General features: G+C 32.0%; 2 protein-coding genes, 1 non-coding gene and 2 pseudogenes across 3 annotated transcripts; 2 read left to right on the top strand and 3 right to left on the bottom strand.

The window, feature by feature from the left end:
• The first annotated feature begins 9,461 nt into the window (after positions 1-9,461).
• On the top strand, positions 9,462-15,517 carry LOC111281338 (zinc finger BED domain-containing protein DAYSLEEPER-like). The gene is made up of 3 exons (XM_089756893.1): positions 9,462-9,786; positions 12,473-14,742; positions 15,014-15,517. Exons 1-2 carry the CDS (start codon positions 9,765-9,767, stop codon positions 14,740-14,742), a joined length of 2,292 nt encoding a protein of 763 aa, XP_089613019.1. The 5' UTR covers positions 9,462-9,764; the 3' UTR covers positions 15,014-15,517.
• Positions 15,518-16,030: 513 nt separating this feature from the next.
• On the top strand, positions 16,031-16,115 carry LOC149510716 (small nucleolar RNA snoR114). The gene has a single exon (XR_016335276.1). It is a non-coding gene; the product is annotated as a small nucleolar RNA snoR114 (small nucleolar RNA).
• An 86-nt stretch (positions 16,116-16,201) lies between these two features.
• Positions 16,202-18,011, bottom strand: LOC111280708 (protein FAR1-RELATED SEQUENCE 6-like; annotated as a pseudogene).
• Positions 18,012-19,818: 1,807 nt separating this feature from the next.
• On the bottom strand, positions 19,819-22,643 carry LOC111280707 (protein FAR1-RELATED SEQUENCE 6-like). Its single transcript, XM_022868120.2, has 2 exons — positions 22,421-22,643; positions 19,819-22,146 (listed from the first exon to the last, which is right to left on the bottom strand). The coding sequence occupies exon 2, from the start codon at positions 22,144-22,146 to the stop codon at positions 20,131-20,133; it is 2,016 nt and encodes a 671-aa protein (XP_022723855.1). The 5' UTR covers positions 22,421-22,643; the 3' UTR covers positions 19,819-20,130.
• A 724-nt stretch (positions 22,644-23,367) lies between these two features.
• Positions 23,368-25,638, bottom strand: LOC111280614 (protein FAR1-RELATED SEQUENCE 8 pseudogene; annotated as a pseudogene).
• Between the last annotated feature and the right edge of the window lie 312 nt (positions 25,639-25,950).

The following is a 25,950-nucleotide window of genomic DNA, read 5'->3' as shown; positions in this document are numbered from 1 at the left end:
AGAGTTTCTAGCTGTGGCTTTCCCTTTAGATCTAGGGTGAATTGTAGATTTTTAATGAAAATTAACTTGGGAACAAAATAAAAGAGGATGGAAGGAATTTTTTCGTGTTTTTAGGAAAATTTTGACACCGATAATTGGCGAACGGTGACAACAGTTGCTAGTTAGATTTTGGGTTTAAAAGTGGTCAAAAATCGCATTTAAAGCGAGTGAAAGAGAGTCTGGAGGAAAAGAAAAAATTAAATAAAAAGTTTTTGGGCATTTTATAAGAAAATCAAAATGATGCCATTTTAGGAGTGGGAGACTCATGCGTGGAAGTAGATTCAACCTGAGATTCGCACGCCTAACCTGGTATCTAGGCTTTTTTTTGAGTTGAACTAGTCTGAACTGTTTCGATTTGAGCCAAACTTGACTGTTGAATCGTTAAGTAGAGTTGACTAGGAGTATTTTTGGTCATTTTTATTTTTTTCATTTCTCATTTTTTTTATATTTGTATATTTTTATTCTTATTGTTGTAATTATTTATTGTATTTGGATAAATTTTGATGTGGCTTTAGAAATATTTTAAAAATTTGTATAGAAAATAAAATATTTTAATTTAAAATTCATTTAAAATAAATGTGAAAAATATTTAGGAAAAAGTTAAAATATTAATTTCTCTTAAATTCTTTGGAAAATAAAAAATAAGAAATACAAATACAAATAAAAATAAAAAATATTTTGTTTTTAAAAAAATATTAAGGAAAAAGTTGAAATATCAATTTTTTCTTAAAATAAAATTTTGAATATTTAGAAAATAGTTGAAATATTAATTTTTCCTAAATTCTTTAAAATTAGAAATGAAATAAAATAAACTAAATAAATTAAGGAAAAACTTGAAATATCAATTTTTTATAATAAATTTTAAAAAATGTTTAGGAAAAGTTATAATATCAATTTTTCTTGAAATTTTAAAAAAATTGTTTTGAATTTAACAATGATAGAATTACTAAAAAAATATAATAGTAATTTCTATATAAATTTTCAGATGAGATATTATTTTTTAAATGCTGCTAAAATATTAGAACATTTAGAAAATGCTCCAATATTAGAGATTCTAATAAAAATAATAAAAAAATTATTTTTTTAAATTTGACGATAAAACCTTTTTAAGAGTGATAATAGATACCTTGAATACTTATGAAATGAGGAAATATTTTTAAATTTTTGTTAAAATATCAGAGTATTTTAAAAATAATTTTAAATACTAAATTCTTTTGAAAATATTTTTAAAAAAATTTCATTAGACTTAATAGATAACACAAAATCAATTGGTACTATTTTTAAATGGATATTATAGGGTGCTATAATTTTCACCATATATAACTGTACTCCTGAACTTATTTTTAATTTATAAACCAAAAGATTTTTAGTGAATCTTAATTAATTTTAAAATTTATTTAAAAATAAGATTAATGATCAATCATACTTAAGAAAATTGATAATGAATATCTATTTTTACGTCTAGCGATAGAAAAATCATTAGGTTATCAACTTTTAATTTTAAACTTTTAAATGTATAGGTAAAATTATAATAAAAAATTATTAGGAGGATAAAAATGTTTAAAGAAAGGTGTAATGGCTCACCACACCTCGAATCAGCCCTCCACCGATGCGACGTCGGCAGAATTGTGCCGTAACCTTGTTTGCAGAACATAAAATCGCAGGGCATTTGCACTAAAAAAATGCTTCATCGCACCGAACAATGGGTGGGATTCAATCTAAATCAGAAAAAAACAAAAAAAACAAAAAAAAAACAAAAGATAAAATAAAATAAAAACAAAGAAAAACGTCATAAATCAAAATGTTTAATAAATATTTATATTATATCTACCCCTCTCTTATCATATACATATAATTAAATGCAATTTTCTGTAGGAAAATTAGTGCACTGTGAATAAACCCTACGCATCATCATCATATAATAATGCAGCGGTTGGAATGGTCCTTTAACCTCCTGCATAGCCCCAAGGGGCTCCTCTCTCTTCTCTTTCTGTCTCTTTCTCCGGCCATTTTTATGCTGAATTCCTGTTCATACCCTTTTATGATTTGCAGTTAATTTTAGGTGAGGAGAGGGGGAAGCTCATGAAAAAGAAACTGTAAAGTCCTGTCCGGCTTTTCCACAGCTTTCTTGAACTTCTCTCTTCCTTCACCTTTGATCTTTCATAATTTGTTAAGTTGCAGCTTTGATGATGATACAGCTACAGAAGTTCAAGAAAGCTGTGGGACAATATGGCAGAACGAGGACTTTCTTTTCAGTTTGATTTTGATAGGATTTCCGTCGCTCAATATTTGCGATTTCTTACCAGTATTGTTCCTTCTATGAGTTGAGAAGGTCAGGCGGCGGCTCCAGCAATGGTTTCTGGTTAAATTTTCCATAGCAGAACTGTTGTTGGTGACAACGACATGAATCCACATCTAAAACTATATATAGTACTAGCGCTGACTCTTATAATTTTTTTATACTTTGATCAAAATTACTAAATTTAAAAAATATTATTTTAATTCAAATGAATTATAAATTTAATTTTGATTTAAGAGTCTAAAGCGTGTAAGGATTACATTAATGTAAATTAATCATTCTATAATACTATATATATATATATATAACTTCCTATTTTTATATTTTATTCCAGCTTTTCTTTTTCCTCTATTAGTTTAACTTAGTAAAATTCCTACTACATTAAAAATATATGGGTAATATTCTAGGATTAGTAAAAATGTCAAAGTGTAGTTGATTTGGATAACAACTTTTAATTTTTCAGTGTTTGCTTTTGCATTATAATAGGCCTGCAGCTACTGCAAATAATTTTCGAAACTTCATAACCCTAGATTAAGTTTCTACTTGCTTTTGCTGCAATTCTTCTTAAAACTGATTGAGATTTGAGACTACTCGTCTCTCCTGCATTCATTCGGTTTATAATTTACAATATTATATATAGAAAAATTATTTGATATACTATGAGTAAAGCTTTTAACTTCACAAGCAAGGTTAATAATGTGGTACATGTTTTATTTTCTTTAAATTAATTTTTTTATTTTTTAAATATACTCTAAGTCTTGTTAACTTTGCTTGTAAAATTAAAAAGTTTTATTGTCAATGTATTGGATAATTTCATATATTTTTTAATATAAACATGCATATATAATCATTTTTTTTGCATTGGCTTTGATTGGTGATTTATATATTTTATTCTCATGTGTTACAAAAAACCTTGTGCATTTTAGGTGAATTTTATTATTTTTTAACTCTTGCGCATATATATATACTCTATGAAATTGTAGCTGTATTTAACAATTTAAGGTTGCAATTCATACTAAACTAATACTTCTATATATCGCAAGGATAAATTAAACTTTTCATATATATATATATACATATATATATATATATATAAGTTCTGAAATTTTATTATAGCCCATTGCACTCTAATGTCAGTTCTAAGGAAAGGTACTTTAGATTAGCCATCATGTAGACTCTTATATATTATTTTCTTCATTTCTAAACTGCATTTCTCTTTCATATATAAATATATACATATAAGGGATCCATTTATATCGTTGCAAATATTACACTTGTTTAATCATTAAAAAATAGATAATTATAAGTATTATGAATTTAATTTTGATCCAATGATAAAATATATACATATATATATAATACTTACACTGATATAAATAGATTTTACTCTATATATATTCAATCAAATTGACAAGTATGTTTTTTACAAATTTCTGCAGAAGAGAGAATTAAACTATTAGGTTTTATAACCTAATTGAAAACTTTAATTATTAATTTGGTTTTTTCTGTTCCTTCTTTTTTAACTGATGAACAGTTGGTAGTGCTCAATAAAAAATTTGGAGTGAAGCAAACAAATTGTATGATTTATTAAATAAAATATTAAATTTTTAGGTCATATTTGATATATAAGATTATGATAAAATAAGATAAAATGATATTATGAATATTATTAGATTAAATAATGTTATCATATCTTATATTTGATGTATATAATGATTAACATAAGATAATTTATTTATTAATCAAAATTATTTTTTTTCAAAATTTATACAATTTAAATCATTGATGTAATTTTTAAAGATATAATAAAATATGTAAATTAATTTTATGGATTAAAAAAAATCATCTCTACTTTGAGAGGATTGAATCATCCTATATTAAGAGGATAATAACCTTCCTTGTAATTTTGTTCTTATCTTTAGATATAGATCAAATATAATATAAGATAATTATTATCCTATCAAATCCATCATTTTTTGCATCAAACATTACCTTAATTCTAATGGCTAAGATTCATTTTCTGATTATCTCAAAATATTAATAAAAAATCTGGAGTGAAGTAGAAAAGGGATATAATAAAAAAGTATAAAGTACTAAACTTTGTTCGGACATTTTTTTTTTTTTACATTTTCAATTTAAACATTTTATCTTGCTAATATGCAATTTGAAGAAGATATTTTCTGTACGTTTTGTTTCTTACCATCAAAACAGATTGGCCAACAGTTTGTTGTGTGCTGGAGAGATTCCCTTGCATTAAATTTTTTTTTTCTCTCCCAAAATATTAATTGCCAATGATAATATAGTTGCCCCTTTCTATTGGTTTTTCCTTTTCTTTACTTTGTTACTTTTGTTTTTATTGTTGAATTTGAAACCTTAGTCAAAGATGCGAAGGGGATACTATTTGTCTGCACATTTTGTGTGATGAATTTGGGCCCTCTCTCGTATATAATACCATCATATTGGTCTGTAGTTTGAACCCTGCTATAACAATATCTACCAATCATTTGTTTGGTTTCTGAATAATCTAGAGAGTATAAGGAATGCCACAATATATTATTATGTGAAATTAACACTAGATGTTGAAATCTTATGGATTGATCTTTGGATCAGTTCGTATGTTATCGAAATTGATATTTGAAGGTTAAAAGTTCAAAAAACTTATGTGTTTATTGTCTTCTTCAACTATGTAAGTAATAAAATAATAATTTAATGGTAGATTAGAAATTAAAAAAAAACACTAAATATTAAAATCTTTATTTATCACTAGTAATTATGGGGAAAGTATTGAGGTAAAATAAAAGAATTAGCTGAGTAAACCGAAGTCGTTTTCATTTTTTATTGAAAAGTCCTTTCTTTAAATTTTTTTTTATATTATTAATAACTAAGAATAATTTTTTTAGGGTTAACGAATAATTTGGCAAGAATTATATTATTTTTGACAATTTTGTACTTATAAAAAATTCACAATTAATTACCTACTTTTTGTTTTTGTTGAACATTTTGCACTATAAATTAACATTGTTAATTAAAATATTGACATAATAAACACTAATTAATAAAAACATATCATGTATCAAGATGTTATTGGTTTTTTTTTTCCATATTAACTTATCATTTGAGACAAAATGTATGATGAAAATAAAATTCAAATACCTAATCACAAAATTTTTCTATAAATATCAAATCGTGAAAAATTATATAATTCAAGGGCCAAATCACATATTAACCCTATTTTTTAATTATATTTATAATAAATAACACTTGTCTAAAAATATTCATGAATCAGGTAAAATTTTGAGTTTGAACCACAGTCCTACAATTTGATCTACCCCTCGGACAAGTCTAAATTCTTGCCATTTATTATAAGAGATTATCCCCTAATAATAGGTGGCTTTAATTATGTCCTTACCTAATGACATAAAAAGCCCTAAGTCATATTTTCAAAAAAAAAAAAAAAAAGGAAAAAAAAGCCTACCTCATATAAATAGCTGTTGATTTGCAATTCCAAAAGCAATATTAGTTGATTGCAATAATAAGTCGGTTTACAAAATATAGATTTAACGCTCCCAAAACTTGTAAAATTTCTCTTTTTCTCTTTCTCTTGTTCCTCCTAAGTTGTCTCTACTTTATGCTTTAGAAACTGGAAAGAACACAAAGGTGACCTCATTTTCTCCGTATTATACAAAGATATGGCTCAAAGAAACATCCTTTCGTCACCAAAATCTTGCCTTTCTATATTTGTTTTAGAACTTGTCCAGTGACTGTGTGACTGCATATATAAAAAAATGTGCCCTAATTGCTTTTTTTTTTTTTTTTAAATTGAAGAATAAAGTTCACATTCACATTTTTTGTGAGGATTTAATCACAATTTTAAGAATTTTTTTTTTTAAAATTCAAACATTGAATGCATAAGACTAAAATGCTAAAAAAAGCATTTAAATTATTTTTTAAAAATAAATTTTTATATTTTTATTGTACTCAAATAAATTTTTTATTCTTTGATTTATATCCAAATAAGTTTGCATTTCAAATAAAAGATTGATTTACATTTAAGATTTATTTAGGTACGATGTACAAATTAAAGATTAATGATTTATTTAAATATAAATTAAAGATTAAAAATTTATCTGGATATAAATTAAAAGTTAAAAGCTTATTTGAATACAAATTAAAAATTAAAAAAAATTTTAATGTAATAAAAGTATAAAAGTTTATCTAAGTAAAATAGTAAAATTCATAACTTTTTAGTTATTTTAGTCAATACATAATATTAATTAATATAGTTAATTTTATAATTTACTTTATCTCGATGATAAATTTTTTTATTTTATAAAAATTAGATCGACTTCCAAAATAGTGATCTAATTATCGTTGGTGATTAAAGAGTTTTATTTCTGTGAGCTGATTTTCTTTTATTCCACCAAAATTCTGTTTTTAAATACAAAATATTGCATACACAAAGCAACAGGAAGAAATAGATATTTCAACAATTAACCTAAACTTTTGCTAGATAAACCTATAAAAACTCATTTGGACAAAGGTGGCAATTATTACCTGAAATTAAAATAATAAAAGTTGATTCTTGTTACTATAAGTGATATTTTGTTTTTAAATTTTTTTTTCCTGGGAGAAAGTGAACAAAATTACTCACAAACCTTTAGAAACTTGACTTGATTCGAGCTCATTCATTTTAGTTAATTAAAACACCATATCACTGCAAGAAAATTATGTTTTGATGAGAATTTTAGTGAGGCTCACGTGCTGGCCCTCATTAAAAGTCCTCTTATAGTGAGACCATCAATGACATTCATTTGATTCTTAGTAAGAGGTGTATTTTGACGCTTATTGAAAGTTATTTTATTGCGAGTAAACATATGATGTTCATTAATTTAATATTTTTGTGAGGATTCGAAGCTTGATCTTCACAAATTTATCTTACTAATATAAAGTTTTGCAATAATTAATTTTGTGAATATATATTTTTTGAAAAATAAATAAAATTATTTAAATATAAATTCTTGTGAATTTTGTGAAATTAATTGTATCCCTCTCTAATTGATTTCACTAAATTGGTGTCCCGATTTAAAATTTCAGGTATAAATAATGATGAATTTTAAAGTACACAGAGGTACATAGGCGGACGTCATTAAGCTTAATTTTTCTTTAGTTTTAATTTGTTAAATAATTCTCACTAACCACGTTAATACGAATATATTAAGTAAATTGTGAATTTAGTGAAAGGCCGATTGAAAATATGATCTTCACTTTAATAGTTTCTTTTTTACAAAAAAAAAAAATATAAATATTAAATTTAAATTTAAAATTTATTAAATATCACAATACTAAAAGTAAATAAACGTTAAAGCAATCTCAAACTCTACTAGATAAAAAGTCTAAAATGTTCGGTTTTAAAATGTTAAAAAACCCAAAGAAAAAGAAAAAATCTTGTTCATTAATTTCATTTTTGTGAGAATCGTCGGCAGGTCTAATTAACTAATTTCATTTCTCATCCAATTCATCGTCGGCAGCAACAATTTGGCCTCCGGCGGTCTCTCTCTCCACCTGAAAATTTCCTTTCGCCAATTCTCCTTCCAGCCAAACAGCCACAAAGCTTAACGAGGCAAGTATTCTCTCATTCTATCCCTCACATTCAAGCCTAAACCTTATAATTCCAAGATATCGAGTAACATCTATTGCAGCTATTTTTTTGTTAATTATCAATTCATCTAGAGTTTTAACTTTTAAATTGTATTTTTCAATTGTATCCGAGGATTGATTTAGTATCGACTTCAAAATTTATCATTTTATTTATCAAATCCTTTTCTTTATCAATTTTTTTTTGGTGAATTAGCTTCTCGTTTTTGAATTTAGAACTCTTTTAGGCAGTGGATCATTTTAATTTTGAAAAGGTGCATGCTGAATGGATCTCGTTTTTTTTTTCTTTTCATAAATTTAGCTTTGTTTATTTATTTCAATTTATTATTCCATTTTCATTTTGAAAATACAAAAATAATTTTAATTTTTTTACTTGTTTTGGTAAATTTAGGGATTATAATTAGGGTTCTCTTACAGATTCTTTGCCCCTGCCACCACTATAAGTACCGTTGACGATATTCAAGTTTCACACTGTTGTCAACTTGAAATGGGTCACATTTTCATGAATGGGCTGTGAAAACGTATTTTTGCTACGTTTGTAATGTAGGGACCTTTGTTGATATTGTTTTATGTTCATTGCTGGCCTATGGATTAAAGCTACGTTTACGTACTTCTAGAGGTCTAGGATATAATAAATATAAATATATTATTAATTTCATGACAATAAAGAATAAAATATACAATTATATTAATTATAATGTAAATTTTATTAATTTTTATGTTTATATGCTATTTCAATAAACTATATATTTTATTAAAAATATATTTTATCATATTATTATTTTATAATTTAAAAAATAGATGAAAGCATAAAAATAATATACTTAATTAAATTAAATAATAAATGTGAAATATTTACTTATTTTATATATAGCATACTTCTTTTATGAGAAATGATATATAATGCATGAAAATTATATTCATATTTTAATTTTTTTTTAAATATAAATTTTGTAAGATGAAACTAACTTTTCACTGGGGGCATATATGTATTTACATTACATTTCATTTTATTAAAATGAACTTTTGAGAGATTTAATTAATTATATTAATTAAGATATTTAAAAAATATAATTTAAAAAATTAATAAACTTAAATAAAAAAATTTGGTAACGCAATGACGCGCGTTTAGTATTAATTAGAGAATAATTTTGATATATTTTTTTAATTTAGGGATTTAGACTTAATTTTTTTTTCCTTTTCAAACAAGGCATTTGAATAATTTACATAAATGATGCACTTGCGCCTCAAGTGGTGCCCTCTAATTGGTCCTTAGAAAGAAAAAAAAAAAGAAAAAAATAAAAGGAACGGTCAATATTAAATCAAGCGGTTAGGTGGGCTGAATAAGTCCATGAAAAGTACAGTAGCACCGGCTCCACAGTAAAAAAAAAATTGGACCTTGAGTCCATATCCAATTACGACGTTTTCTCTTTCCTTGTATAAATGCGCCCCCTTCGTCCCTGCCCTCGCCCAGTCGCCCCTCATTAGGAAGGCCTAAAATTCGATATCTCTTTTGAATTTTTTAGCCCTAGCCCTTGGTCCAATTCCTATTTTAGGGTTTTGTTTTTCTCTCACTGCTCTAAACTTCAAGCTCTAAACTTTTTTGCGTTCGGCTGCTCAAGCCCAATTAACCTCCTTTCGTCTTCTCCTTTCTCTTCCTCCTTTGCGGTTCCCTCTGTTACCCAAAATTTAAAATATTATTCTTTTAATTCCTTCAATTTCAGAAAATAGAAAACTATATCTAAAACCTTCTTGTTTTGGATATGCTTCAATGGTTTTGCCGGTGAAACAAGGTATGAACTCTTTTCAACGCTTGATTTATATGTTGGGTTTTTTGTATATTTTTATGTAATTTTGTATTTTGAAGGCTTGTTTATGGGTTTTTTCGGTCTGAGGGTTATCGGGAATAATAGATTTTTTCGAGGCTTTTGATTCTTGGCGTTCATGGGTTTCGCTCAAAAACAGTCTTCTTTGTGGTTCACATATTACTTTTCTGCTTCTCTAGCTATGGAGTTTGTATACTTCGTTTTTGTTTTGCTTCATGTGCTTCTTTCAATCACTTTTTTGGTTTTTTACGTAAAAGTTCTGCGTAATTGCTGTTTCAGCCCTTTTCTCTGGGTATTTTTTAGTACGTGACAGACTGATAGTTGTTTCCTGTTTATGTTGCAATGGATTTTCATTGGAGTTTGGGGCTCCAATTCTGAATTAAAAAAAAAAAAAACGGAGCAGTGATGGAGGTTTTGTTTTGCTCATTAATCCTCTGGGAAACAGTCGTGTTTTGTTACCCTGGTTTTTTGGAGGTTCTCAATTTATAAATTGTCAAACGAAGGTTTTTTTTTTTTTTTTTAAGCACAAAGGTGTATTTTCGTGCCGCTTAGTTCGCAGAATCTTAAAGTATCTACGGGAAAGTGTGGATTGCTGGCAAGGGTGATTTTTCTTGATATGGGAATGTTAGATTTCCATGTTTGATTGGAGAAAGTCAAATTATTTAATAAAATCTTTTTACAATAATATCCTTCCTTACATGTCAAATATATCATTTTTGTTAAATATAACATAGTGGCTGACGAGCAAAATTTAAAATAAAATATAGTTTATTTTATTGAAAAAATATCATAAATACAAAAACATCGTATTTAATATAGAAAAAAATTAAAAACAAATACTACAATGTTTCCATGGTGAAAAACATTAAATGAAAACAAATACTATGACGTTTCTATGTTAGAAAACGTCCTATTTGGAATAGGAAAAAAATTGAAAACAAATACTATAACGTTTCGATGTTAGAAAATGTCCTATTTGATATAGAACAAACATGAAAATAAATACTACGATGTTTTCATGATAGAAAACGTCGAATTTGAGAAAACTCTGGTTGAAGTTATCCCGAAACCATGCCTTCCTGCCATTATGTGTCAGCTCTAGATAGGTTGATAGTGTTTATAAGAGATCTTTGATACCTTATGAATTGTATTTAATTTGCTTACTTTATATAATAGATAGATAGATAGATAGATAGATAGATAGATTCCAATAATAATAATGACGACAATGTTTGGTTCATCAAAAACCGTCATTGTTGTATTAAAAATAATTCCAAAAAAAAAAAAAAAAACTACTATTACTGCATTTGATTCTCTAGAAACGTTCTATGACATTGAAAAAAAAATGATAGATGACATTTTGTTCATAAAAAATGTCGTCATTGTATTAAAAAAATTTCAAAAAAAATTAATTCACAATTATTGCGTTTGGTTCCCTAAAAACATCTATTTGACATTGGAAAAAAAATAGTACTCAAATACTACGTTAAGCTTCTAAGAAACGTAGTATTTGTGCTACTAAGAAACGTAGTATTTGTGCTATTTGTTTTCAATACTACATTTGTAAATTAAAAACCAAAATACAACTAAGTTTCCCTTGAGCCAAACGCCCCCTTAGCACAAAGTACAAGTAAGGTCCTGCAGAGGTTGGGATTTTATGTCTTTGGGTTGATGGACTTGTGGATTTAGTTCTCTTCGGCTGGACTGTACATTAAACCTGTTGCTTATGCATTTCTAGTAGGCTTTGCCGCCCATAAGAGTAGCCCATCAAACTGGGCAATTTCAATAAAGTGTGGTGGCAGTTTTAGATATAAAACCTGTGTTTGATCCCGCCAAGTAGCAAAAAAAGAATAAGAAGGGTGATTGGATTTGGACTAGTGTTTTTCTTGTTTATTTAATTTGTACTTTCATATCTAGAATTGGGAATAAACTGGTCTGTTTTAGGCTTTGCGATTGAGTTACTAAGTCTAATGAATGTGAAGTGTCTTGACTTGGAGCAGGCATAGTTTCAAAATTTTCTTTGTACTCGTATATGTAAGCATTTCTGCAATTGCTAATATTGTGCTTCTGTATTGACTATGTTATCTATCAAATGCTTGGTGTATATCAAATTCCAACTTTTTTTTTGGGCTAAAACACATCCGATTTTGTTTATGGTAGAATTATAATCCTCTATTTAATGTTCACAATATTGCTTTTTTCCCAATTGTTAAGATCAATGAATTTGTAGTGTCAACATGGCAAGCTGCCGGTTTTTCTTACCTTTCAATATTAAAATTGCTCATTCCTCAAGGCCATCTCTTAATAATGTTCAAGCTACTAATATCTATGTCAGGATCATAGAAATTAGCTAACACATGAGCTTCTGGTTTGTTATTCTGTAATATGAATAACTATTATCTTGTAGAGGAGAACCTATTACCATATGAGATTGGAATGAAGACATCTAGGAAGCTGTCTTTGTTCTATGAGTGACTCTAATGTAAAATATCAAAATTTGACTTGGATATTAGCAATCATTTTTTACCAGTCTTGTCTGTCTGCTATAAAACGCTGTCTTCATGCGGTCTGCCTTGTGTTTTTCCAATGACAATTTCTGTGCATAATTGATGTAAATGAGAACTTATCATCTGCTGTGTCTTCTGTTTTGCAGGTGAGATGGAGACTGCAACCATTCCTGTTACCATGCCTGTTACACCTATTACTCCTACTGACAATAATGAGCCACTTAGTTCTGAAGTACAGCCCAATAAACGTAGGAGGAAGAAGTCTATTGTCTGGGACCATTTTACTGTGGAGACTGTAGGAGATGGATGTATCAGGGCCTGCTGTAATCATTGCAAGAAATCATTTGCATACATTTCTGGTTCAAAGCTAGCTGGCACTAGCCACCTTAAAAGACACATTGCCTTGGGAATCTGCCCAGTGAGCCGTAACAGAAATCAACAGACACTAGACTCTAAAACTAGTAATGCTACTGATGAACCAAAAAAAAGGTACCGAGCAACTCCTGGATATGCAAACATTCCGTTTAACCAGGAACGGTGCAACCATGAGATAGCTAAGATGATCATACTGCATGAGTATCCCATACACATTGTGGAACACCCTGGTTTTATTGATTTTGTGAAGACTCTTCAACCCCAGTTCAATATGGTGAGCTTCAATACTATTCAGGGAGATTGTGTTGCTATGTACCTGAAAGAGAAGCAAAGCCTTCTCACTTTTATCAGCAAAATTCCAGGACGAGTCAGCCTTACATTAGATTTGTGCATTTCAAATCAAACTGTGGGCTATGTTTTCCTAACAGGACAATACATTGATAGTGAATGGAATTTGCATCGCTGCCTGCTTAATGTAGTCATGGTACCTTCTCTTGATTCAGACAGTGCGTTACAGCAAGCTGTTGTGTCCTGCCTATCTGATTGGCATTTGGAGAATAGGCTATTTACCCTCACTCTTGATCAGTTCACAAATGAAAACATAAATGGAAGTCTGAGAGCCCTATTTTCCGTGAGGAACCCTTATATGTTTCATGGTCAGTTATTGGTTGGAAATTGCTTTGCTCGTGTTATAAGTCGTCTTGCACAAGAGGTGCTATGGGCTGTGGGGGAAACTGTGAAGAAAATCCGAGAAAGTGTCAAGTTTGTGAAAACTTCTGATACTCATGAAGAGACATTTTTTCATCTGAGGGAACAACTTAAAGTCCCTAGCATGAAAGACATATTCATTGATGACCAAACAAAATGGAACACAACATATGACATGTTGGTAGCTGCCTGTGAACTAAAGCAAGTATTTCTTTGCTTGGAAACCTCTATTCCTGATTATAACATAGCCCCATCAATGGATGATTGGAAGCAGGTGGAAATTCTCTGCAGATACTTGAAGCTTTTCTTCGATGCTGTCAGCATTTTAACTGCCCCAACATACCCGACTGCCAGTGCATTCTACCATGAAGTGTCAAAAGTTCAATTAGAGTTGACGCATGCAGCAATGAACAATGACCCCTTCATCAGCAACTTGACCAAACCTTTGAAGGAGAAGTTTGATAGATACTGGAGTGACTGCTTCTTAGTTTTGGCTGTTGCTGTGATAATGGATCCAAGATTCAAAATGAAACTTGTTGAGTTTAGCTTCTCTAGGATATATGGTGAGGATGCTGGAATGTGGATTAAGATTGTTGATGATGGTATTCATGAGCTCTACCTTGAATATATTGCACAAGCACTCTCTCCGCCTGAAACATTTGTGGAAGAACGGAATGGGGGCCTCATCCCCAAAACTGAACCCCCTGAAGAAAGATACCTTCTAGAGGCACCACCTGAAGAAGGATACCTTCAAGAGAGACCACCTCAAGAAGGATACCTTCAAGAGGGACCACCTCAAGAAGGATACCTTCAAGAGGGACCACCTCAAGAAGGATACCTTCAAGGGGGACCACCTCAAGAAGTATCTTATCAGGAAGTAGCTCATCAAGAAGTAGCTTTTCAAGAAATATCCCATCAGGAAATAGCCCCTCAAGAAATACCTTCTCTAGATTCTCTTATTTCTATTGGAGATGGACTCTCAGATTTTGAGGTATATATCTCTGAGATCAGTGGTAGCCAGCAGATGAAATCAGAATTGGATCAATATCTTGAAGAGTCTCTTTTGCCTCGGATACAAGATTTTGATATTTTGGGCTGGTGGAAACTAAACCAGACAAAGTATCCCACTCTCTCGAGGATGGCTTCTGACATTTTGTCAATACCATTTTCGACTGTTGGTCCGGATTCTGTTTTTGACACACAGAGGAAAAAGATGGATAATTACCGCAGTTCATTATGTCCGGTGACACTTGAAGCTCTGATATGTGCAAAGGATTGGCTCCAGTACGGAGCATCACAGAGTACCAATGCAAGTGTGAGGATGGAATTCTAGGTATAGATTTTGTTTTCATCTTTTACAGGATACAGTAGTTAGGTCTCTTAGTTGTGTCTCGTGTCATTATAAATCCTATTCCCTTTCATATTTTCATTAGATGTTTTATAGGATTCGGATTAGCTAATCATGGAATTGACATCATTCTTGGATTCAGTGAATCAATTCCTTAGATTCAAATAATTATCTTTTGTGGTGTTTTTAAGCTCCCTTTATTTGATGCATTCTTTCCTTATATAACTTATTTTTAAATCTGTTGAGTAATTGGCAGCCTAGGCACGACTATTTTGCAACCTTTTCCAGTTGTCCTGCCAAGCTGGTTATTCTGCCTTGCTACAAGAGGTTTGTACATCTCAATCTAAATGGTCATATTATTATGTAAAAGAGATGGAGTGAACTTCAAGGGGCAGATAGGTATATTTCAGAGGTGAATTTTCCCTGCTGCACGTTTGGCTATGATGGGATACCAGATTGGCATTAACAATGGTAAAATATATTGGAATAACTTTGTACCGAAAATTTAGGTTCGATTTTTACTATCAACAATAATTTTTTTTATAGATGATCTGTAAATCTCTCTAAGACTAGAAGTATGTCCTAATCTTTGGTTTTTTTTATCAGTAGCATGCCTTAAAAATAATAGGGTCAATGGGTTGATTTTCATCTTCTGGTCATGTTATGAATTTATGGGGCTAGTCTGTCTAGTTCCTACAAATCCAACAGGCTTATTATACTTTTATTGCTCAAAATTCAAATACACAGATTAAATTTTCAACAGGCTTTGAGAATTTTTTTTTTATGTGGCTTATTTTTCATTTATAATTTTAAAAAAAAATTATTTTTTCTTTATTGGTTATTACTTCTTTTCTTTTTCATGAAATTGGAGCTTTATGTTTCAATAAATATATATGAATTAAAGGAATAAAAAATATTAACTTTTAATTCTCACAAAATTATGATGTTTCTTTTGTATGTACAAATGATACCTTCTATACATAAATACAAATATAACACATTTCGATATTTTTAATTCCATCTTTATAATGCAAACTTGAGAAATTATTTACCTCAAACAATCCCTTAGACGCTAGTATCCATAAATGGAGTGAAAAATAGGTTTGAAGTTCCATTTTTGCGCTTTATTGGCCTTTGAATTAGATAATTTAGTATGGTTCTTAATAAAATGATATATTTCCCACACTCGTCAAAGATGCACCACCGGTCACGTGGTAGAATGGTACCCCGCTACGGTACAGACCTGGTTCGATTCCCGGCTGGTGCATTGTAGGAGCCGTGATGTTGATTGCGCTCGTGATGGTTGGGTCCTTCATGATTCTCTGATCTTCAGACGAAACAACAGCGCTTCTGAGCTCCATAACTCTTTTCTTTTTAAGTTCGAGTTGATCTTTGATGTCTCAAGTCACATGCAAAACCTCTCAACCATAGTTGAAAACTAAAATGCAAAGCAAACCAGTGCAACTCTTATGCCAATTTCAAGAATCCATTTTGCCAAAAGACAAAACACTCAATCTTCTCCAAATATTTACTTCTAGAACACAACATCACAGATCTTGGATCTAAAAAATATTTACAAATGACCCTCTGCAAGATGTAGCTTGCTTAATATCTGGTCTAATGCTTGAACTGTGTCCTTGTAACCATCTTGCGATTTCCTGCCTTCCTCAATAACCTGCATAACGCATTTGTACAGATGATCATACCTATGAACCGGGTTGTTAATATCAATACCACCACAGCTGTGACCAAGAACATAACTCCGCTTGATATCTTTTCTCCATCTTGATAGAATGTATTGAGGTGGGATCTCCTCGATGCCATTTTGGTGAAGGATGCTCAGCACATGCCTGCACAAATATCCTCTGAAATTAAACAAACCGCAAACACAAAGTACCTCCATTTCAGTTGCATTATACAAAACCTCAAAGCCCCTAGTCTCCCTTCTGTTTCCATCTACTTCGATTTGTTCCCTGACCATGTACATTATTACGTTTCCCTCAGCATTTATTTCTCTTGTGCTAAAACATGAGTACATTCCCTCCACCTCCTGTTCAAACTTCCTTAATATATCGTTTGTATACAATTTGGCAAGCTGTAACTCAAAGTAGCATCTTGATTTCAGCATAAAACCTGAATTTCTTGAATTCATATCTGCCAAAGCTTCCAGCTGATGATTTGCCTGTAGGGCTTGATCATACTTATCCAAAAATTCTTTCAAAGAAATATGTCTATCGAGATAACCATAAAAAAGGACTCAACAACCTCATTTGGATGATAACCTGTGGAGGGCGTCCTAACATGCATGTAAGCCAAGCCCTAAACAACCATGTATCGGATTCAATAGTCTTGCCTGCAAGTAAACCACAACCCAACAGCACAGACTGTCCATAATGTTTCACCCCAATGAATGAAACTAGTGGTACTTGATATTTGTCTGTCAAGCATGTAATGTCAATTTTAACTACATCACCAAAGTAACCTAATGCAACTCTAGACCTTGCATTGATCCAGAATAAATTCCTCAAACATCCTTTCTCGATGAGATCCACTACATAAAAGAAGTTTGGATCAATTAACTGCAAGTGGCTAAAATAATTATGAATAGCTTGTGCATCTCCTTCTTTAAGCCTCAATTGTTTGGATTGGTTATGAGTTGTCCTGAATTCTCCATCAATGACTTCTGCACTTCTATCTCCCTCAACATTGAGAATCACTGTTCAGAAAAGCCTAATTTTTTGAACTTCTTTGGCACCATCTAACTGCAGTGCTCTTTTGGTTCCAAGACCTATGTGCTTATGGGACTTATAGAATTTTCCACTGGCAGGGCTGATCAAATGGTTATGGTCAAGCTCAACATCTATGATTCTCCACTTTTTATTTTCCATCAATCTGAATTTTATCATCGCAGGGCACCCAGTCCTTGTTTCTGGTCTTGGGCGGTTTGCTTCACTCTTCTTCTTGAATCCTGCACTACTGCAGCTAAGTTTGCCTCTATATCGTTCTTTGCTCTTTCTATACCACGTGTTGCTTACTCTAACACTAAATCCCTGTTCCTTGGCATAACAATTGTAAAAGTAATACACATCCTCATAAGAATCAAATTCCATTCCAATGGCAGGAGGCAGCGGATTCTCTCCTTGAATTACACCAATTTGACTAATACATTCCGTCATTCCGCAATCTCCTTCAATCTAAAATTCATCAGCATCATCACCAACAACAGGATCGGTATTAAGAGAAACTTCATCCATCTGTAAAAAGAGTAGAATCAAATATCCACCAATAAGCAAAACATCTAAACAAGTGATAAAATAATATAAAGCAAGCTATATTCCAAATATATTCTCGCGGCATAACAGAATCATCGATAACAACTGCCAAGATGATATGTTTTGGAGTTTGATGAGTAGGTAATGTATGAGTAGCTACAACATTAGGGTGTTCACCACATCAATCAGCCGAATTATGTATTGCACCAATTTTACATTAACAACAGGACAAATTTCCATTATCAAAGCCCCAAGCGCTGAGACCTCTTTTTTTGCAAGTTAACAACAAGGATTATATGGAACAATCAGGAGCTGATACATTTAAATCAATGAGAAAAAAAGTATTCAACTAGGCATAAAAGCAGCATGATGGGATTAAATCCAGTAGCAAATTTTCTTTCTTTTCTTTACAAATACCTAGCCATCTACTCTAAAATTATTAAGTTGTGCTAATGGGCTCCCATATAAATAAGGAAATTCTTAAAGCTTAAACTCAGTGTGAATACCCTTTTCAAAGAACAACTCAAATTTGATAGAAGAACGGGTAAAATGTATCTTGATTAACAGATTAACCCAAATACAAAAGAGAGATAAGAGAGAAAGAAATGAACGGAATTTACCCTATTCAAAGCAAAATTGGAGCTTAGAAAATTTCTGAAAAATACGTGGACTTACCAGAAAACTGGTTGAAGAAATGATCTTTCAATGTCTTTGAGAACACAGTTAAAAAAGCGTATTACTAGTACAATCCTTTTCCTTTCTCGAGACAGACTGACAGAAGGATTTTGTCTTCACTAGAGGGCAAATTTTGTTTAAAGGACCCTAATACTTTATTAATTGCATTTAAAGCCAATCTTTATAATATTCTTTTATATAGGTCCTTCAAAATGATGAAAGAGGTAGGCTAAGCTAGACAATTAGGTTTGGGAGTGACTTAAATATTAAAAGATTCAAAATAATCACCTCATTAACTTAAGTAACTTGTATAATAGTTGACAAAAATAAATAATAATTATGGATAGGTCTGATTTGCTTACATAAATTTAATTTACGAGGATTTAATGATAATTATTGATATACATGATATTTAAAAAATTTTAATTTTGTGTGATTAAGCCACATCAAAATTTCATAATAACTCTCATAAAATCGAATTCATGGAATGCCTAACGTTCCAAAATGCCTGTAGAGTAAATAATTAAAAATTTTCATGACCATAAAAGCGTAGCATAATTCGAAGAGAAAAAAATACATTGACATATGGTGACGATTTCATAGAAACCTTTTTAAATGTGTAGTCACATTATTGCTGTGCATCTTTTGTGCACATTAACTTTTTTCCCCATGAGTCCAATATTGCTTTGTATCAGAACCCCCTCAAAAGAAAAAAAAAAAAAAAAAGGGACATTATTCTGGGTTTCTCCCATCAGGAATTCTACTCCTAGATTTCTGCAAAGGCTTATTAAACACATATGGCTACATCTCATAACGATCACATAAACCTCTCTGCATGTCTTCAGAAGCTTGCATCTTAATAGAACTCATAAATATAAATGTCCATCATTCATATTCGCAGAAACTGTTAATCGAAACTTCATATGAATATTAACTCTCTCAACATTCATGTCTGTGTGTGCATGTGATTTCTCACATACAGTTTGGCATAGACACACAGCAAGTTCAAAAAATGACATTCTGGCTTCTTTCATTATGAATCTACTCAAAGATTCTTCAAAGCCTTAAACCTGCATGGAAATATCTCATGATGACAATAAAAGGTCTCTCCATGTTTCCAGAACTTTGCAAGGAACATGCATTACATCTTATTAAACTCTCACACAAGATTAGTAATCGAGTTCCCTTTCTTTTCCAAGAAAAACTAGTACTGTTATATCTATAAAGGAACAAATGAGGGTGGGAAACCCTTTGGAATATGGTTAATAATACAAATTTATCATAAATTATATACATGCTAAACCATTTAGGCTAGTGCTCTGCATAAAGGAGATATTTAACCAAACCTCAATGACAAAGGATGAGTGGATTAAGACAGAAGGCACCAATTTTATTTACAAAAAATCATGTACCTTCACAGTGAAGGTTAATCTGGCTTTTCTTCTACCTCATGAACTCTATTCAATGACTCTTCAAAAGCTTGCAATGCAACTTTGTAATGGTCTAAAGAAATTGCACCCTCCTCCACAACTTGCAAGGCACTTCTATATAACTGATTAAACCATTGCATGCGATCATCGGCATCAACATTATCGGAACATTGATCTGGTATATATAAGCGCTTGTAATCTTTTTTCCATCGTGAGAGAATGTACTTGGAAGGGACCTCCTCCACACCATTGAAGTTAAGCACACACAATGCATGCCGGCATAGATACCCATAGAAATTAAAGCAACTGCAAATGCATCTAACTTCACTGGCTGTTCTGTTATAAAGTACTTCATAATCCCTAATTTCCCTCCTATTTCCTTCAGCCAACACTCGCTCTTTGACCAAGAATATTATGATAGGCCCATCAACATGTAATTGCGTTGTGCTAAAACAAGAATACATCTCCTCTACCTCAAATTGGAATCTCTTGAAAATTTCTCTCGTGTACAACTTGGAGAGTTGCAACTCAAAAGAGCATCTTGTTCTCAATGCCGGGCTGGAGTTTCTTGATTCAATATCAGCAAGAGTTTCTTCCTTGTGCTTCTTTTGTAATGCTAATTCATACTTATCAAGAAATTCTTTCAAAGGAGTTTGTTTGTGCACATATTTATCAAAAAAGGTACTTACATTCTCACCAGGCCTTGAAGCAGACAGTCCAGCAAAAAATGTGTCCTTTAGATAAACTGGAGCCCACCGAGCTCGATCTTCATATAATGATCGAAGCCATTCATGGTCAGTGACACCAAAATGCTGGACCATAAATCCCCATGCTGCTTCAAATTCAATTACTTTCAGTGTTTCAAAAACTACCTTAACAAATGTCTTCCTAATTGCATCATAATTACGCAATCCTCCCAATCTTTCCGGAACTTTTTTCATTATGTGTGACAAACTGAACCGATGATTCGATTTGGGAAACACCTCTGCAATTGCATTCTGCAAAGCATTGCACCTGTCTGTAATAATGGTTTGAGGACACTGTCCTGACAAACATGCAAGCCATGCTTTGAACAACCAAGTATAAGACTCTGCTGTCTCACCAGCAAGCAGGCCACAACCCAGCAACACGGTTTGGCCATGATGATTTATTCCAACAAGTGCCACAAGGGGAGTCTCATATCTATTTGCCAAGCATGTGCTGTCAACATAAATGACATCCCCAAAGTAGCCAAAAGATGCCCTACATCGCGAATCAACCCATAATACATTCCTCAAATGCCCTTCATCATTCAAATCCATCAAGTAAAAGAAGTTTGGGTTGGTCAACTGCATACGACAAAGGTAGTTATAAATGGCTTGCGAATCACCCTTTTTAAGATTGAGCTGATTTGGATGTTCAGAAAAGTTCCTAACTTCCCTTGCATTGCTGTTTGGATTCCCATCACCCCCAGCATCTATCACTAAAGCTCGATACAACTTGATTGTTCGCACTTCAGCATCAGAACTTGATTGCAACTTCCTTTTCGGTCCAGAGCCCATTTTCTTAGTAGATTTATAAATCTTGGCACCTAATAAGTGATTATGTTCATGTGTAACCTCAAGCACCCGCCATCTTTTCGAGTCCATGACTCTCATCCGCATCATAACAGGACAACCAGTTCTAGTTTCCTTTCGAAGACGGTTAACATCTTTGATTCTTTTAAAACCCTGGCTACTACAACAAAGTACAGCACCATACTTCTCCCTACTATTCCGCTTAAACCATGAATTCTTAACCCTAACACGAAATCCAACTTCCTTAGCATAGCAATTATAATAATTATATGCATCATCATAAGATTCAAATTCCATTCCAACAGCTGGAGCAACAAACTCTTTCTTTCCTTCGGGCAAACCATTTTCACCATCTAATAATTCAGTTGGTTCATTATCTCTTTCTTTTAGATTCTCGCCGTCGCATTTTCCCTCAGGCAATCGATCATTACAAGAAGGAGCTTCTTCTTCTTCCATCTATTATGCATTTTAAAAAAAAAGAAAAGAAAAGCTCATATTTCAAACATGGTGTTCACGTATAATCCAAAATACAAGGCAAAAGGGAACAAAGGGAAAATGGAGAAAATAAAATGAACCCACCTCAATATTTGGTTCAATAAGTAAATTATGGATATTATTATTGTTTAACAAAAGCTACAGGTCAAAATTGAGCATGACAATCCAATTAGAAGAGAAAAAAAAAATAAAACGAGGGATAGGAGAAAAGAACGGGAGAGACTTAAAGGCTAACCTGGGTATGAAAGAGTGTCGCCGTTCTGGTCCTGTGTTGCTGATCTGAGCCTCAAATTGGAGCAGAACAGAAGAAAGGAGTAACCAACAGAAATGGTGGATTTGAAAAATGAAGAAAGAGAGGATCAGCGGTCGGCCGCCTTAGGATGTGGAGAAGGGCGATTTGGGTATCACGAAAAGGTAAAGTACTTGGACTGCGTCTAATAGATTATTTTTATAGGCTTATTGGCCCATTTGATAGCAGTTTATTTTAATGGCAGAAAGGCCATATTTATTTTTTTTAATTATTGTTCATTGATATTTTTACTGTAAATTTCAGTATGACTTACTTCCTAAAATACATTCAATCTGAGCCTTTTTTTTTATTTTTAAATTAAATTGTAACCAAAACAAAATTTGTCAGAACCAAAAGCAAATCCAGATAAATGCTTTACGGCATTTTACTTTGTTTCTGTGCGCGAATATGGAAATTGATATAAACAAATAGACCGTTACTATATGGGCTTAGTTTTTTTTTTTTTTTCATTTATTAAACTTAATAAATAATAATAAATATTTATTTAAAAAATTCTTTAATTAAATGAATATATTACAAATATAATGATTTTTTTTAATTGTTTAGATTAGAAAATGTTAAATAATGGAATATTTGACAAATAATTTATAAATATAATTTATATTTATTTTTGTTTATTTATTAAATTTAAAAAATGACAATGAATAACATTTTGTATTTCGTTAATTAAATGAACAGATCGTAAACATAACAATATTTGTTTATATTCCCCCAAAATGTGTACGGAGAAAGATTATGCGAGACATAGCTAGATTGGATGCTGAAGAACTTCTGTGTAGAAACATGCACGTAAGAGATTTAGAGATGCCACAAAGAATTGTGTAGGTTACTATGGATTGTTAGCTATACATGCTTGTCTGCCACGAGATACTTTAAACGCTTCCCATGCAACCATGTAATGGTCTTGGGATATCTGGGTTGGTAATATCAACGTTATTGGATCGAAGATCTGGTATTTATAAGCGCTTAAAATCTTTCGTTCATCGCAAGAAGATATACTGAAAGGGGATTTCTTCCAAACCATTAAAGTTAAGGATGCACAAACCATACCTGCAAGGGTACCCGTTGAAGTTCAAGCAACTGCATATGCAATGAATTTCCGATCCAGCTTTATCGTACATAACTTCAAAGTTCCTGATATCCCTCTGATCTCCACCCTCACGTTCTGCAATCAGGTATGTTATAACAGGTCCGTTAGCATGAACTTGTTTTATGCTGAAACAAGAAGGCATCATCACAAACTCATCTCGGAACCTCCTGAATATTTCGTTTGTATACAACTTTGAAAGCTGTAATTCATAATAACATCTTGTTTTCAACATGGGACTTGAACCTCTTGATTCAAGATCATCGAATGCTTCCTTTTTATGGTTTTTTTACAAAACTAATTCATAGATGTCTAAAAATTCTTTCAAAGAAGTTTGCTTATGCACATAGCCATCAAAAAATGAACTCATGGACTCCCATTCTGGAAAGTGCACATTCCAGCAAAAAGTGTATCTTTTAAGGTAAACCGGAACCCATCGCTTTCTTTCCTCATACAGAGTACGAAGCCATGCATTGTCTGCAATTATAAACCGCCGAATCATATCATCCCAACCAATTTCAAATTCATCCACCCTTTAAGAGTCATAGACTGTCCTATTTAATATCATTTGAAAGACACCAGATTCCTGCAACTCTCCCAAATTCTCAAGAATGCTTTGCATGAAATGTGACAAATGCAGTCGATGGTGCGCCTTGGGAAACACCACAGAAATTGCACCTTGCATTGCCCTGCACTGGTCTGTGATTATGGTTTGCAGAGGGCGACCTAACATACAGGTAACCCATGCCCTAAAAAACCAAACGTATGTTTCAAATGTGTCATCAGCAAGTAAACCGCAGCTCAACAAGATACAATGTTCATGATGATTTACTCCAACAAATACAGCGAGAGGAATCTCATATTTTTTTGACAAGCAAGGTCGTATCAAATGCGACCACATTACCAAAGTAGACATATGCAGCCATAGACCTAGAATCTATCCAAAACTCATTCCTTAGATACCCTTCGTCATTGAGATCCATCAAGTAAACAAAATTTGGATTAGTAAGCTGAATGCGGCTAAAATAATTGTAAATAATTTGGGAATCTCCTTTTTTAAGCTTCAAGCATTTAGAACGGTCAACATTCTTACTAATTTCTCCTTCGAGCGAGTTTGAGCTTCCATAACCCAGTGGATCAACCACAGGTGTACGATACAACTTGATTGTCCGTGCTTCTACATCCATAGTTGGCTCCACCTTCCTTTTGGCTACAGCTTCCATCTTCTTGTATGACTTTACAATTTTGCGCCCTTTCATGGTTGAATAGGTGATTGTGTTCCAGTTTGACTTCATCCACCCTCCATCTATTAGATTCCACTAACCTCAACCTTATCTTTTCAAGACAGCCAGTTCTTGTTTCCTTCCTACGACTTTTTGCTTCTTTGATTGTTTTGAAGCCCTCACAATTACAACAGAGCACAGCTCCGCGTTTCTCTTTGCTGTTACGCTTTGTCCATGAAGATTTCACCCTGATTGCAAATCCTAGCTCCTTGGCATAATAGTTGCATAATAGTTATAATAATTATAAGCATCATCATACGATTCAAACTCCGTTCTCACAACTGGTGACGGATGATCCTTTCCTTGAGATATGCCACTTTCAAAAGCAATTGCAGTTGTATCATCCCCATTGCTTTCATGATTGTCTTCAATCTCAAGTATTTGGTCACAATCATTCTGAAGGCCATTGCTTTCAAGGTCAAGGCCATTTCCTTCTATCTCAAGGCCACTGCTCTTGATATCAACCTCGTTCCCTTCAATTTCAAGGTCATTCCTTTCAATTTCAAGGTCATTTCCTTCCATTTCATGCACATTTCCATCATCTTCAAAGAGCTGCTCACTGTTTTCAGAACCCTCTTCAATCTGAAATGTAAAACCCATCCATTAATATCAGTGGATGACTGCCACTTAAAGAACATACAAACAGGATACCTGAACCAGTAACTTGTAAACCAAGGAAATACATGATCTCCGCAATTTCAATTCTTTCCTAAATATCCCCCTTCGGGATTTAATGCAACGACTTGAAGCAAGCTATGATACCCTCTCTCCTATTTTCTCCTCAAAAGAATTTACAAAAGTATCATCTTTTTTCTAGTTAATCCTGTTGCGCTTTTAGCCAAAAACATGTTCCAAGACCGAGAGTAGTGAGTAGTAGTTATTTATATTACAGCTTAAAAACATCAAAATTTTATAGTAATTCCCCAAATCTGTCGTTAACCATTCACAAATAAAACAGGTCCATAAGGTCCCAGTGCTTGAGAAATGATTGCGGAACAAATTTTTTATAAATACTTTCTCATCGGGAAAGACACCAGGCACTCCCTTCCTATCATGAAGGATACAACTCTTTGTGCCTGAGCATT

Source organism: Durio zibethinus, chromosome 28 (genome assembly GCF_047325235.1).
Source record: "Durio zibethinus cultivar Kanyao isolate XHJ-2024 chromosome 28, ASM4732523v1, whole genome shotgun sequence".
NCBI lineage: Eukaryota > Viridiplantae > Streptophyta > Magnoliopsida > Malvales > Malvaceae > Durio > Durio zibethinus.
Note: the sequence above shows the minus strand (reverse complement) of the source record. Positions and strands in the feature narration are given on the sequence as shown.